Here is a 14,117-nt window from a genome sequence, read left to right as displayed (position 1 = left end):
CTCCTGCCCTAGGGGTTATTGAATGGCAACAACTTCGAATGCAGGTTCAGAATTTGGAGAATCGGATGACCACCATCGATGCTAACTTGCATAGCATGGCGCAGAATTTGGCAGCATTCAAGCATCATGCGGGTCTTACGTCTCAATTTGGTTATCACCCACCACTTTGACTCGACTTCAGGGAAGTTTTGTTGCCCTTTCTCCTACTTTTGATGTTTATTTGCTACATTGAGGGCAATGTATCATTTAAGTGTGGGGGGGATCAGTTGTGGTGCTAGTTTTACTAGTTTTTAGTTTCTATTTTTTTCCTTTATTTTTAGTTAGTTATTTGTCTATCTTTCATTCATTCTCTTTCATTCTTTTTAGTGCTTAGCTCTCATGTGAAAACCAAAATTTAATGTTGGGTTATTAACTCTAATTCTACTATTGCCAAGTTTTAATAATAAAAGTGTATCTAGTTAATGTGGTTGAACCCAAGAACATCTCTTTGGTGAATATCGGTGATTATTTGACTCTTCTAATTTTTAGTTAACTTTTCTAGGCACTGAGAATGATTGTTGGCATTTTCATGTGAATTGGTCCAGTGATTAACTTTAGTTCTCCATGTTTGGAAAAAATGAGGCTAGCTGCTTTTTCTTTGTGATATTGTGAGCTATTGTGTTATCTGACTGTGAAATAAAGTTGACTGTACTCCGCTATTTGTAATACTGAGTAACTGGGGATCTTCACTTAAAGTGTCGATTCTCGCGTCAAAAAATAGTAATTTCTATGAGTACATGGTCGTATAGCGATAGGAGTTGAGTAACCGGGCTCCTTCATCTGGCAAATGTTGGAGTTCGCGTCAAAAGGCTCCGATGGTTAGAGATTAAGTCTTTTGTGCTATTGAAAAAAAATTAATAAATAAATAACGAAAAAAAAGAAGTGACAGTTGTGTTAGTGTGTGATAAAAGTCAACTTGCCGATTTGTGGATTTAATGTTGAGATTTTGGTTAATAATTGGATCATTTGCTGATAAATGTTGTGTGCCATTCCTTTTTCTTAGATTAGTTAACCTAGAATTGCAGGAGTTTGTGGTTTAGAAGCTAATCGAGGTGATGTTTCTTGGATATTGATCACTGATGTTTGATTTATGTTTTTCTTGGTATCTTGGCAATATGGTAGATGGAGCAATGACCATTATCAAATATTGGTGCTTGTTTGTTGTTCTCATGCTTGAGGACAAGCATGGTTTAGGTGTGGAGAGAATTGATAGGTTACAATTTTATCATTTATTTTATTATTAATTTCCCCTATTACCTGACCTAATGTGGATTAATTGTTAGATTCTACTCACTTTTGGTAATTTGCATTTATTTCAGGGAGTAGAACGAAAATACCATAACAAGTGCCAATTTGGCAATCATCAAGAAAGAGTTCAAGTAGCAGGGACATTTTTGGAACGTCAAGACGCGACCCCTTTTTGGTTATTTGGCGGAAGACAGCATGGAAAAAAGGACGAAAAGGCTGAAGTTTTCTATTACGCTGGAGGGGCCGCCACACAGGAGCCAAGCATTAGAGTAGTTAGGTATTAGATAAAAAAAAAAAAAAAACAGCGCAGAGAACTAGCACTACTTTGATGGCTTAGCCTTTGACTTTTCTTTTTTGTTTAGCTCTTAGTAGTTTTCTTTTCATTCCTCGGATGTCAGGAGCAATTAGGAGATTCAATCATTCTCTTTAACTTTCGTTTTCCTTTCATTTGTTCGGACAAATTGGGCTTTCTCAAACGCAAATAATGGCCGCAACTATCGCTTCAGTTTTGCATGGGTTTTTCTCATCAACAATGAGCTAAACCCCTTTGTCTAGTCAAGAAACAATAGATGTTTTGGGTCATCTAAAATTATGAGATCGATTTAATTTTATTATTTTCTCTTATTTATTGGTATTTGCATATTTTCCGATTGCAGTGCTTATGGTCATTTAATTAATTGATTGTCTTGGATCCGGATAATTAGTTAATTTGGTAATCTATTATCAATTAGGGCATTAAATCTGTAATTATTTAATTGCCTTGAATTAGTGACAATTGGTATGATTGGGTTTGTGTCAGGGGAATACGCGGACTAATTTAAAATAACCCTGGTAGTGCGTTATTTGGTTAGAATAGGGCTCTTCTAATACGTAAGGTAATTGGGGAATTAAATCTTACGGGCGTATCTAGGATTATTTCTCAATTAGAGCAGTGGTTAACGGGCGTACCTTAATCACTGACGCGGTAAGGAAAGGTTGACTGTCATCACTTATTTGGCAGTTATAACCTATTTATTAATAAATAATTGGAATTGCTTGTGCATCGATGATCAATTAGGTGAACCATTGCTGAAGTTATTTCTTAACTAAACTTTTAATTATTGTTACTCTAATTTTAGTGAATTGTCATTTAATTTTTAGTTGGCTATTTTATTTTTTAGTTGAATTGTTCTAATTGTCACCCTTTATATAAAAACATCCCCTGTGTTACTTTGAATTTCTAAAGAGACCTATACCCCCAGTCCCTGAGGATACGACCCTACTTGCCCTGTTTACAAATTAATAATTATTTGTGTAAAAGCCATCCCATTCGAGTATATCGGATCAAGCAAACTCTTCGGGAACATGGTGAATCAAGTAATCCATTGCACACCTAAAGTCCCTGCTCCAGTACTTGAAATCGGGTTTTGGCTATTTTAATTGACAATTAGGTTTATTTTTATTATTGCACAGGCCTGACACCTGTCACGTAAACTTTACCATAATTGAGAAATAAATTGAGCATCTCTATCAAATACAATAGTGATAGGAATACCACGCAGTTGCCCGATCTTATCTATGTAAAGTTTAGTCAACTTCTCGGTACCCATACTAGGTTTAATAGGCAAAGAGTAAGCCAATTTTGTTAACCTATTCATAATAACCCACATGCCATAGTATCCAAATAAGGCTGAAAAATCTTGCTTTTAGGTCCATCAAAGTAGCTAGAGTATTGGTAAGCCCAAATGGCATTACTACAAACTCATAATGTCTGTGTCTAGTTTTGAATGCCATCTTTCGAATATCCTCAGCTATTATCTTTAGCTAATGATAGCCATACCAAAGATTAATTTTGGTGAAATATTTTCCTCCCATTAGATGATCAAACAGGTCATCAATTCCAGGTAAGGGATATTTAGTTTTCACTGTCACCTTATTTAGCTCCCAATAGTCAATAGAAAGTCGTAAAGTACCATTGTTTTTCTTTACAAGTAATACTGGAGCTCCCGAAGGTGATACACTCAGCCTGATAACATTCTTTTCTAGAAATTCCTGTGATTGTTTTTTCAATTCCTTCATCTCCACTGAAGCCATCCTGTAAGGGATTTTAGATATGGACCCAGTACCTGGTACAAATTGATAGTAAACTCTATTTCTCTGTCAGGAGGCAATCCAAGTAAGTCTTCTAGAAAGATACCTAGAAACTCACTCACTACAGGTATGTTTTCTAACTTCATATCTATTTGGCGGGTATCCACCACTAAAGTCAAATAACCATAGCATCCCTTCCTGGGTAGTCTCTTATAGCTAGTTTGGAAGCTGAGGATAGAAAAGAAAAGAAGAGAAAGGTTAAGTTATGAGAGAAAAGAAAGGATAAGAAAAGAAGAGAAGAGATTTTAATATTGTTCGAGAGTTTATGAAAGAAAGGAAATGATTTTGGACATATTGATCAATAAAAATTTCATTCAATAACTTTTCAAGAATAGAATGGGCAATTTCAAAATTTTTTGCAGGCTCTCCACGGCTTTCCTTTGCTTTTTCTGCCCAATTTGGGATGGAAAAGTTTTTTAACTGTAGCTGCTGTTTTTCTCCTTCCAAATCAGTTGCTTTCTTTTCTTTAAATCTTCCAAACATTGGAAACATCTACCTTTCTCTTCCATTCTTTTCTTTTCTACTCAAATCTTATCTTCCAAACAAGCCATTAGATTCAATAGTAGAGATTATGCAAGGAGAAGATTTCCTTTTTCTTAATAGCAGTTCCTTTTTTTTAATCTGAATTAAAGTAACGTGAATGACCAAGAGTCACTAGTTTCAAGTCAACGGATCATTTTAGCCCATAGAGTCACATCTTCAAATATTTTAAATTCAATTGATTTGAAAACAAAAAATATAGTAAAATTCACTGCATAAATGGTAAGATTCAATATTAAAAAAAGTAAATTTTGTTAAGTACTTAAAACTTACTATTTTACAAGACAATCTTACCGATTTAGTTAGAAAAGTTACATGTACCTTTGAATGCATTATTTAATTCACAAAAAAAGGGATGCAAAAGACTGTAAACTATCACAAAAGAAAAGAAAACCGGATGTTTAAGTCACCTACTGATATCGGTACCACAGCACTATCCGGCATTCAATTGTATGAATATGCAGTCTCAAACTTCTTAACCTTGGAATTTATGGTACGATGGCAGGTTTGACTAAGAGAAAATTCCCAGAAATGTAAATCAGTAAGACAATTTAATATTAATGCCAAAGGATAGAAGCTGTTTATAAAATAGTGGTACGCCACTTGCCGTCTCCATTTCACTTAACCATGGAGAAAATTTTCTATCATTTCCTTCAGGGACTCTTCTTGCTGTATTTTGTTTCAGCTTCCTCAGCCATGACCACAACCAATATTACCACTGATCAAGATGCTCTTCTTGCGTTGAGAGCTCACATCACTTCACAGGAACCTCATCAAATCCTGTTAAAAAACTGGTCTGTTTCTTCCCCTGTATGTCAGTGGGTGGGAGTCACTTGCGGCTCTCGTCACCGTCGAGTAATTGCCTTGGATCTTTCCAATATGAGTCTTAGCGGCATCATACCATCACAGCTGGGAAATATGTCATTTCTGGTTTCCCTTAACCTGAGCAGAAATAATTTCCATGGAGAACTGCCGCATGAATTTGCTGGGTTACGCCGGTTGAGAGTGCTTGATTTAGATGTCAACAATCTCAGTGGAGAGTTTCCCGAGTGGTTTGGTTCCTTTCATCAACTTCGACTGTTGTCTCTGAATAACAACAGTTTCACTGGCTTCATCTCAACTTCCTTGGCTAATGTTTCCAAGCTGGAAACGTTAGGTCTGTCATTCAATTACTATATCCACGGAAATATTCCAATAGAGATTTTCAATATTTCCTCGCTGGAGTTGATTTTCCTCCAGCGTAATAGCTTATCTGGTAGCGTTCCAGATGATATGTGTCGCCATCTTCAGAGACTCAAGTGGATTGACCTGTCGCGGAACAAGTTAAATGGTCAAATACCATCAAGCATATACAACTGTTCCCAACTTCAAGTGCTGCGCCTTTCTGGGAATTACTTCACTGGATTCATACCAAAAGAAATTGGCACTTTGAAGGCACTTGAGCGACTGTATCTAACCTCAAACGGTTTAGAAGGTAACGCCCTATTTCTCTATGACCAAAATAATATGAATACGAAAAATTAAAAAAACACTACTTTAAGTAAGTGTCATGATAGAAGTTTTAAAGGTGAATCTTCCAAATTTAGATGACATATGTGAATCTTCTTAACATCTCTGTATACTATACTTTTTTTTTTCAGGTGAAATGTTAAAAGAGATGGGTAATTTAACTATGCTGAAAACATTTGCCATTGGTGCCAACAGCATAACAGGTAGACTAGGTGACGATTGTCAAAATTAAAGAAAAAAAAAATTATAATGGTGCAACTTTAGAAGCACTCAGAGATCTTCATATAGCTACAACTCTTTTGTGCTAATGATGGTAACACGATTTGGTAGGTGCAATACCCCATGAGATCAGCAAGCTATGCAATTTGGAACTACTCGACTTGGGGTCAAATAACTTGACTGGTTTCATTCCAATGCAGATCTTTAATTTGTCACAGATTAGATTTCTCTCTTTTACAAGAAACCAACTTTCAGGCAATCTTCCTTCAAGGGTGGGTAATGGGCTTCCAAATGTAGAAGACCTTTATCTCAACAACAACAATTTTGGTGGATCAATAACAGATTCTATCTCAAATTGTTCCAAACTCAAAATATTAGAACTTTCTGTTAACAATTTCACTGGTCCCATTCCCCATTACTTCGGGGATCTAAGACTCCTAGAATTTCTATCTCTAAGTGGCAACAATTTAATGAGTGACTACTCTTCATCCAATACACAGTTGGGCTGGATCAATTCCTTGGCAAATTGCAAACATTTGAGAGTACTCGCCGTGAGTGACAATCCGCTTCATGGCTTTCTTCCAAATTCTATTGGCAATCTTTCAACTTCGCTCGAAGGTCTTTATGCATTCAAATGCAACATACGAGGCAGCATTCCAGATGAAATTGGCAATTTGAGTAGCCTGACCACTTTAAGTCTGTACAGTAATCAGTTAAGCGGGATGCTGCCAATTACCATGAAAAATTTGGAAAAGCTTCAAGGGATAGATCTTCACGACAACAAGTTGAGCAAAACCTCCCTTGATTATCTATGCGTTTGGCAAAACTTGGACGTAGTGAATTTTGGAGAAAATCAAATATCGGGATCTATTCCAGAGTGCGTAGGAAATGTTACTACTTTGAGATATCTTGGCCTATATTCCAACGTGCTAAGCTCTAGTCTGCCTACCACTATATGGAACCTAAAAGATTTGTTAGAGCTTGACCTCCCTTCAAACTCACTCAGTGGAACTTTACCTCCCGAGATTAGGAACTTAAAGGCAGCAATTTTGATTGATTTGTCAATCAATGAGATCTCAGGTAGTATTCCTAGCTCCATCGGAGATTTGGTGAACTTGCAGAACCTTTCTTTGGCATACAACAGATTGCAAGGATCAATTCCGGAATCAATTGGCACGACTCTGAGCTTGGAATGGTTGGATCTTTCACACAGTTATCTCACAGGTGTGATTCCAATGTCATTGTCGAACCTTCGGTATCTTGTACACTTCAATGTGTCTTACAACAATTTAAGTGGCGAAATACCGTCCAAGGGCCCTTTTACAAACTTCACTGGAGAATCCTTCATTTCAAATGAAGCACTCTGTGGAGCACCTAGGTTCCACGTTCCCACATGCCCAGGTATTTCAGGTGGCCGATTGAGGACCAAAAAGCTGCGTAGAACTATATCTGTTGCACTTGGAGCATTTATATCAGTTGCGCTTGCCATATTCCTGGGATTCATTTATCTAAGACGCGCAAAGAAAGAACAAGTTGCCAGTGCAGGAGTTCTATCGTCAGTTGCAACACAGGAAAGAATCTCATATTACAAACTGCTACAAGCAACGGACGGGTATAATGAGAGCAATCTGTTGGGCACAGGAAGTTTTGGATCAGTTTATAAAGGCACCCTTGATGATGGGAGGATTGTTGCAGTTAAAGTGTTTAAAATTCAACAAGAAGGAGCCTTCAATAGTTTCGATGCAGAATGTGAAGTATTGCGTAGCCTTCGTCATCGAAATCTGACGAAAGTCATTAGCAGCTGCTCGAACGAAGACTTCAAAGCATTGGTGCTTGAGTTTATGCCTAATGGAAGTCTTGAGAAATGGTTGTATTCCCAAAACCATTTTCTTGAAATCAAGCAGAGATTAGACATATTGATTGATGTGGCATGTGCACTGCAATATCTGCACTACGGTCTTTCGACACCAGTGGTTCATTGTGATGTGAAGCCCGGTAATGTCCTACTTGATCACGATATGGTTGCCCATGTGAGTGATTTTGGTGTTGCAAAGTTGCTGGGGCATGAGGACAGCTTTACATACACCAAAACATTAGCCACATTTGGCTATCTTGCTCCAGGTATAGCTTCTTCTTGGTACAGCTACTCTGCTTTTTTGCCTTGCGGTTAATCTTGGAAATCCCAAATTCCAAATCATTGGATTACTTTTTTTTTCTTGTAGAGTATGGATTGGAAGGACTAATATCAACAAAATGCGATGTCTACAGTTTTGGAATCATGATTATGGAAGTCTTTACAAGAAAAAGTCCCAGTGACGAAATGTTTGGCGAAAATTTGACCCTGCAGAGTTGGGTGAGTGATTCTATGCCGGATGGACTGGCTCGTGTTGTAGATGCTAATCTGCTGAGGCCTAATCATGAATACTTCGATGAAAAGCTGGACTGCATTTCATCAATCATGAAAGTGGCTGTGAATTGCACAAAGGAATCTCCAAGGGAGAGAAGCAATATGCATGATGTTCTTGCAGATCTAAAGAAGATCAAAACTCAGCTGCTGTCATGTTCGAAAGGAGGTCTAGAAAATTACTAGTTCTAGTGAGTCTAAAGTCATATTGTATATAACTAGCCTTGTCTTCGTATGGGGAGGTCTAAAGTCATATTATATATAAGGGTTAATTACATTTACCTCCCTGAGTTTTGACCATATTACCAATCAATCCCTGTAATTTGTCCAAATAACGGTCCCACCCTTTGAATGATCAAACATTTAACAAAAACCCCCCTTAATGCCGAAAATGCCCTTTTTGAGGCCATATTGCATTAAAAAAAGAACATATTTTTATTTATTAACCTTCAAGTAATCCAAAAAAATAGAAAAAAGTTTTTGCTTATTATTTTATAAAAATCATATATTTGCTTCCATAAATAGTTTTGAATCAATAATTATTTTAAAACTTAAAAATGAATATTAAAAATTAGATAAATTGAAAGAAAAATAAAAAGGAAGCAATTATTTTAATTCTTGTCATAATATTAGGAGGGTTTTACATTCCAGTTGATTTTATTAGCCACAGTAACCTGTAATTTCCTTTAATTTATTAAATTGATAACAGATTTTAATCTTCCTCATTATTTTTTTTATTTTTCTTTTTTTGGGACCTACTTTGTGTATAATCTGATTTTCGAGGATAAACAGATGAGAATAATCCCAAACTCTTTTGCTGTTAAACAAAATGTCTGCTTTGGGTAACTCTAGTATGGTAAGCAGAGTAAAAGTATAAGCAAACTGATAACCAAAATCCCTTGATTCATTAGGAAAGTACGCAAGTCACTTCCACATGATATCCATAATCTGAGAAGTTCTTATTCATACACTTATTTATAAGATAAGCTAGAAGTGCATACACAGCTACAGGATTCCGTAGCAAATTAAACAAACTTGCGCCCTCAAGAAGTCATGGCGAAGTAGTTCCGGCAACAGGTACAAGGGGTCCCCCAGGTGTGGAACAGACGCAGGGGCAGCATTTGTTCGGGGAGGGCGGTGGTGCGCAACAAACGCAGGCAGGGCAGATTGGGGGTCGCGCCAGAAGTTCTGCATGCAGAACCAAATTATTATACAGAAACAGATGATGAAACAAGTCAAATTATTTTGTTCTTGAACAATTATTGTAGTAATACATTGACAAAGTTTTTGTTCCAGTAATTCTTAATCAGGCGTTTCATACCTCGGGTTGGTCTCGCTGCCTCAGATGGCAACATCAGCGTTGGAATGAGAACAATGGCTAAGACAACAAGGATGGCCGCAGCAGCCCTCGGAGAAGAAGAAATTGAAGCCATTATTGTTGAACGCAGCTATCTCGCTAAAAGCTTTGATTTGGTATATTTAGCCGCCTAGCTCTCGAGGCATATTTATAGGGTTTGAGCACCCTAAAATGATGATGCACTTACGTACTTCGAATACTTTTCCCTTTTTTTTTCCTTCTAACTACAATAATTTATGCACTCGTCTTCAAACTTCTGTAATTGTCCAAATCAAAATACGTAATTGGAAGTACTAGTGTTGAATTTTCGTTCATTTCGTTCAAACGCTTAGGGTCTTAATTGCTCTACTCCCATGCAATCCCCTTGACAAAGACTCAAAATCGTTGTTTGACAAAGGGTTTTCTCTTTTGGTAATAAATAAGTTTGGATGGATTCGATTCCAATCGTCATCACGAGTTAAGACATACTTCTAAAACAATAAGTTGTTTATAAAAGTTCTTATAAAATGCCCCTGAAACTGCAAAGGGTTATGATAGGAAGAAGATGATATGACCTAACAAATTTTCCTAGGGATATCATATCATAGTTTGAGATCTTAATTAATGCAATTAAATTTGTCTTTTGGTCATGAGAAGAAGTAGAAATTACTCTCAATGATGATAAATTTCTTGTACGCTATGTCTAGGAGAATAGAGCTGAGTTTGATCTTAATTAGTTTTTCGTCAATCTGAATGTGTTCCCCTTTTTTCTTCATTCATCAACATTTTCATGAAGATTCTTCCCCTCCTGTCGCAGCCATGGCCGGCCTAATTATTTGGATAGTGTCTATGGACATTATTATTGACTTGCTTGTAAGTAAATATTTTTATTAACCATTTTTTCACATGCACTCTGCCGGGTCAAATCGGACGTTTGCATTTTCTGGTATGACAAAGAAATTATCCTCTTTTGTATACGTATATTGCTTATACTTTAGAGCGTGCATAATTGAGGCAAAAGTGGTGTATGAAACAGCAAGATAAAAAGAAAAAGAGGAAAGAAAGAAGAAAACTAAAAAAAAAAAAATGAATATGTTGAAGGCAAATGTCTTCATCTTCCTACGGGAGGAGGTGTTTAAGAATCAGCGAGATGATCTCAGCTAGCAAAGAATCTCTGGGCAACTTAGCAGGAAAAGCCATATATTTCTGCCATCCGTTCCAAGTCAAATTATTAGGTTTTCCTGGAACTTCAGCCAGGGACTAACTTCTTGGGACGAATTGGAATATTACATAAGGTGATTCATTACTTGACACGTTTCATTTGAATTTCATTTATTTTGTTTCTCTAATAAAGCCTCTCCTAAGTTTTTATAGTGAGAGTTTTTTATTTTTCTTAGGGATTTATAGTGAGAATTCTTCTGGGTATTCTTATGGAGATTTTTATGTTATATATTTTTGTTTTATAGTTAGATCTGAATTTATTTTAATTCTAATTGTCAGGTTTGATATATTTTTGGATCATATATTTATTTTGACATATTTCATCATCATTATTGGAGTTTAAAGTCGTTAATTAGCAGATCTGGTGATTGCAACATATACGGAAGGGAGTTGCGACGATTTATCGTAAGACAATTTTAAAATTTCTTATATTTTTCAAATATGTTCATAATTTTTCAGATCTTTTATACCTGTTAAATTGCATATTTGTAATTTCAAGTGTATGTTTAATCTACCATTAGAGCAATTACATGAAGCAAATCGTGCTGGGCAATTTTCAGCAATCCGTTAATGAAACTAGCTTTTTATCAAAAAATAAATAAATAAATTCAATTGGGTTAAGAAAGTTTTAGGATATTGTACTTATGAATTTCTAGCAATTTTCAACTATTTTTCAATCATCTTTTGTATTAAAAGGTTACACGCGCAGTATAAGGAATTAAATTGGAGCTAGTGTCTGCAATTGAAATCAATCTGTTCGACAACTAGCAAAAGAAAAATTATTTCCAAAATATCGTTTGAATTTAATAATAACGTACTAGTGCAGAAATAGTTTTCAATGACAAGATGGAAATAACAAGTTGCCTAGTATATATAGTCAAGGGGAACAACTCAATTTTATTAGCACTTTTCCCTTCTTTGAAAGACTTATTTTTATTAAACAATCTGAAGATGGCTGCACGATGGGAAGTAATGGAGAGCTTGCCTACTGAACAAGCAAAGCTCTTAATCAAATTAATTCCTAAAGGAATGATATCTGCTGTGATTCCAAAAAAAAAAAAACATCTATATATAAAGCATCTCTAATTTAGAAATCGAATGAATTATTTACGTACATGTCAAAAACATTTTACAATTTGTGACTTATCAATAAAGCATACCAATTCTTAAGTCCTACCCCTCCTTTGTTGAAAAAAATTGAGAAAAAAAAGGATAGAGAGGGAGGGAAAAGCCAGAAATGAGTACTAATATATAAAGACAAGCAAACCCTTCGGCAAATTTTCGAGTAATTACTGTCAAAAATAAACAAATAAATAAATAACTCTTGAATAATTATTAGTTGACCTAACGTGAGTACATGACTACCTAGCTTTTTTGTTAGTATCACAACCAAATAAGTTCTTTTTTTTTTTATTCCTTTGCTTCTTATTACCACCAAATAAGTTGCCAAGTTAACTGATGCACTGTTTCTCAATTGGCACTACCAAATTCATCAAGGGTTGCATGTGAACTTTACAAAGCTATATTTGAATACTGTGTCTTTATTCAAGAGAGATTCTAAAATGTTAGGATGAAGAAAAGAAGAAAGAGGGAGCTTGAAATTGACACTGGGCGTTTCACAATTAACACTACTGAATTAAGTTATTCCGTTGCTGAGCTTGGCTTAGTTTGGGAGTTTAGGATAGAAAAGAAAAGAAGGGAAAGCCTTAAGTTATGAGAGAAGAGAAGAGATTGTTATGTTGTTTGGGAGTTTTGAGAATTAGTGGAATGATTTTGGATATGAAAGTCATTAAATATTTATTCAAGGCATTTTTAAGGATAAAATAGGCATTTTAGAAAAATTAACAAGCTTTCTCCAAACTTTCTCTCCATTTCTTTCTAATTTGGGAGGAAACATTTTTGTCACTATTCTTCCTCTCATTTCCTTTTTTTTCTTTCCTACTTAAAACTATCAAACAAAGGAAAATCAATCTTTCTCTTCTTTTCTATCCAAATCATTCACTCCCAAGGTTGGATGGAATCCACGGATATATATATATATATATATATATATATATGACTCATCTCAATGACTGGTCATGAGCAAGGATGTCAAACCCAAGTAATTTGTGTTAGTGTCCATTTCATTTCCCCGTAAGGGCTTGCATCCTTAGCCATAACGTATCAGGTTTCAATGGAAATGGAAAGAACAACGTTAAAAGATTTTTTTTCCGTAAGGGATTCAATCCAAGTCAAACAAGATTAGTCACATATCGTAAAATGAATGCGAATATCGATGGTTTATAAAAAAAAAAAAACAATATGTTTTTCTTAATTTAATACTACAGTAGATGCTATTCATATTCATTTCCGGAACAATGTTACCGTAACACCTTGATGAAATACTCTAGTTATCTAGTAGTAGAACAGTAGTCCACCCCTAAACTTGGCCCATTTTGGTTTCTTCGACCAAAGCTCAAGATGTTCGCAAGCCCAGCCAAATCTTCTTTCTATTTGGGTGTATGTGTGTGTTTATATTTTCTTTTTCGTAAGACCCAATATGCACACAGGCCCAATGTCATTTTTTTTTTTTTTTCCTGGCAATCATAACATTTGTATAACCTAATCTATCTTAGGAAGGAAGCTTAAAGAGGCTGTATAAAGAATTACCAGGTATACATAGGGGTGGCAATGAAGCGGGGGTGGGGCGGGGGATCCCTCCCCCACCCTCCGCCCCGTTGCGTATTAATTCCCCCTCGCCCCTGCTCCCCGCTTGCCCCTCCCCGCCCCCACCCGGCCCCGTTTCCCCCGCGGGAGTACTCGTGGGGTTAAAAAAAATTTATTATATAATTTTATTATAATTAAATTTGAACGAATAATCAAGTACTAAAATATCAACATATCACCAAATTATTATTCATTGTAACTTCACAATTGAAACTCATAAAAATAATTAAACAAAAGTTATTTGAATACAATCTAATATAATAAAACAAATATAACTAAAATAATCAAGTTTTTACTATTGATACAAATACAATCACTAAATTATTATTGTATTTTTTTAGAAAAAAGTGTTATTGTATTACGTGTAGTTGGGAATTTAATATAAATGCATTAATAAATTTAGTATAAATAATTAATAATTTTTATTAATAGACATGTATAATTAATAGTATAATTGATAATATCATTATATATATATATATATAATTATGCACACACACACACACACACATATATATATATATATATATATATCTTTTTTCCCAAACAGATGGCGGGGCAGAGGAGTATACCCCCACCTCCCGCCCCGTTTCTAAATGGGGGGAAAAAATTCCCCCCGCTCCCGCCCCACCCCCCACCCCAATAGGCCCCCGCAGGGCGAGTGTCCGCGGGCACTCACATCCGTTATCATCCCTAAGTATACAGATTTGATTAGATCAAAAGAGTGCTGTGACACCTCTTTTAAAATTTTTTCACTACTGGTGA

At 35.7% G+C, this 14,117-nt stretch overlaps 1 protein-coding gene and 1 long non-coding RNA gene across 2 annotated transcripts; one reads left to right on the top strand and one right to left on the bottom strand.

Moving 5' to 3' along the window:
- Window positions 1-4,584: 4,584 nt before the first annotated feature.
- Window positions 4,585-8,418, top strand: LOC113690633 (uncharacterized). Its single transcript, XM_027208624.2, has 4 exons — window positions 4,585-5,431; window positions 5,598-5,669; window positions 5,797-7,806; window positions 7,908-8,418. Exons 1-4 carry the CDS (start codon window positions 4,585-4,587, stop codon window positions 8,273-8,275), a joined length of 3,297 nt encoding a protein of 1,098 aa, XP_027064425.2. The 3' UTR covers window positions 8,276-8,418.
- A 554-nt stretch (window positions 8,419-8,972) lies between these two features.
- LOC140007399 (uncharacterized) lies at window positions 8,973-9,551 on the bottom strand. The gene is made up of 2 exons (XR_011814709.1): window positions 9,411-9,551; window positions 8,973-9,277 (listed from the first exon to the last, which is right to left on the bottom strand). It is a non-coding gene; the product is annotated as an uncharacterized lncRNA (long non-coding RNA).
- Window positions 9,552-14,117: the final 4,566 nt, after the last annotated feature.

This window comes from Coffea arabica, chromosome 5c (assembly GCF_036785885.1).
Source record: "Coffea arabica cultivar ET-39 chromosome 5c, Coffea Arabica ET-39 HiFi, whole genome shotgun sequence".
NCBI lineage: Eukaryota > Viridiplantae > Streptophyta > Magnoliopsida > Gentianales > Rubiaceae > Coffea > Coffea arabica.
The sequence above is the reverse complement of the archived record's forward strand: the minus strand, read 5'-3'. Positions and strand labels throughout refer to the sequence as shown.

Coding starts and splice junctions, on each gene's coding strand:
- LOC113690633 (XM_027208624.2), top strand. CDS start 4,585: ATGGAGAAAATTTTCTATCATTTCCTTCAGGGACTCTTCTTGCTGTAT. Junction 5,432..5,597: donor AACCTCAAACGGTTTAGAAG/GTAACGCCCTAT, acceptor TTTTTTTTTCAG/GTGAAATGTTAAAAGAGATG. Junction 5,670..5,796: donor TGGTGCCAACAGCATAACAG/GTAGACTAGGTG, acceptor ACGATTTGGTAG/GTGCAATACCCCATGAGATC.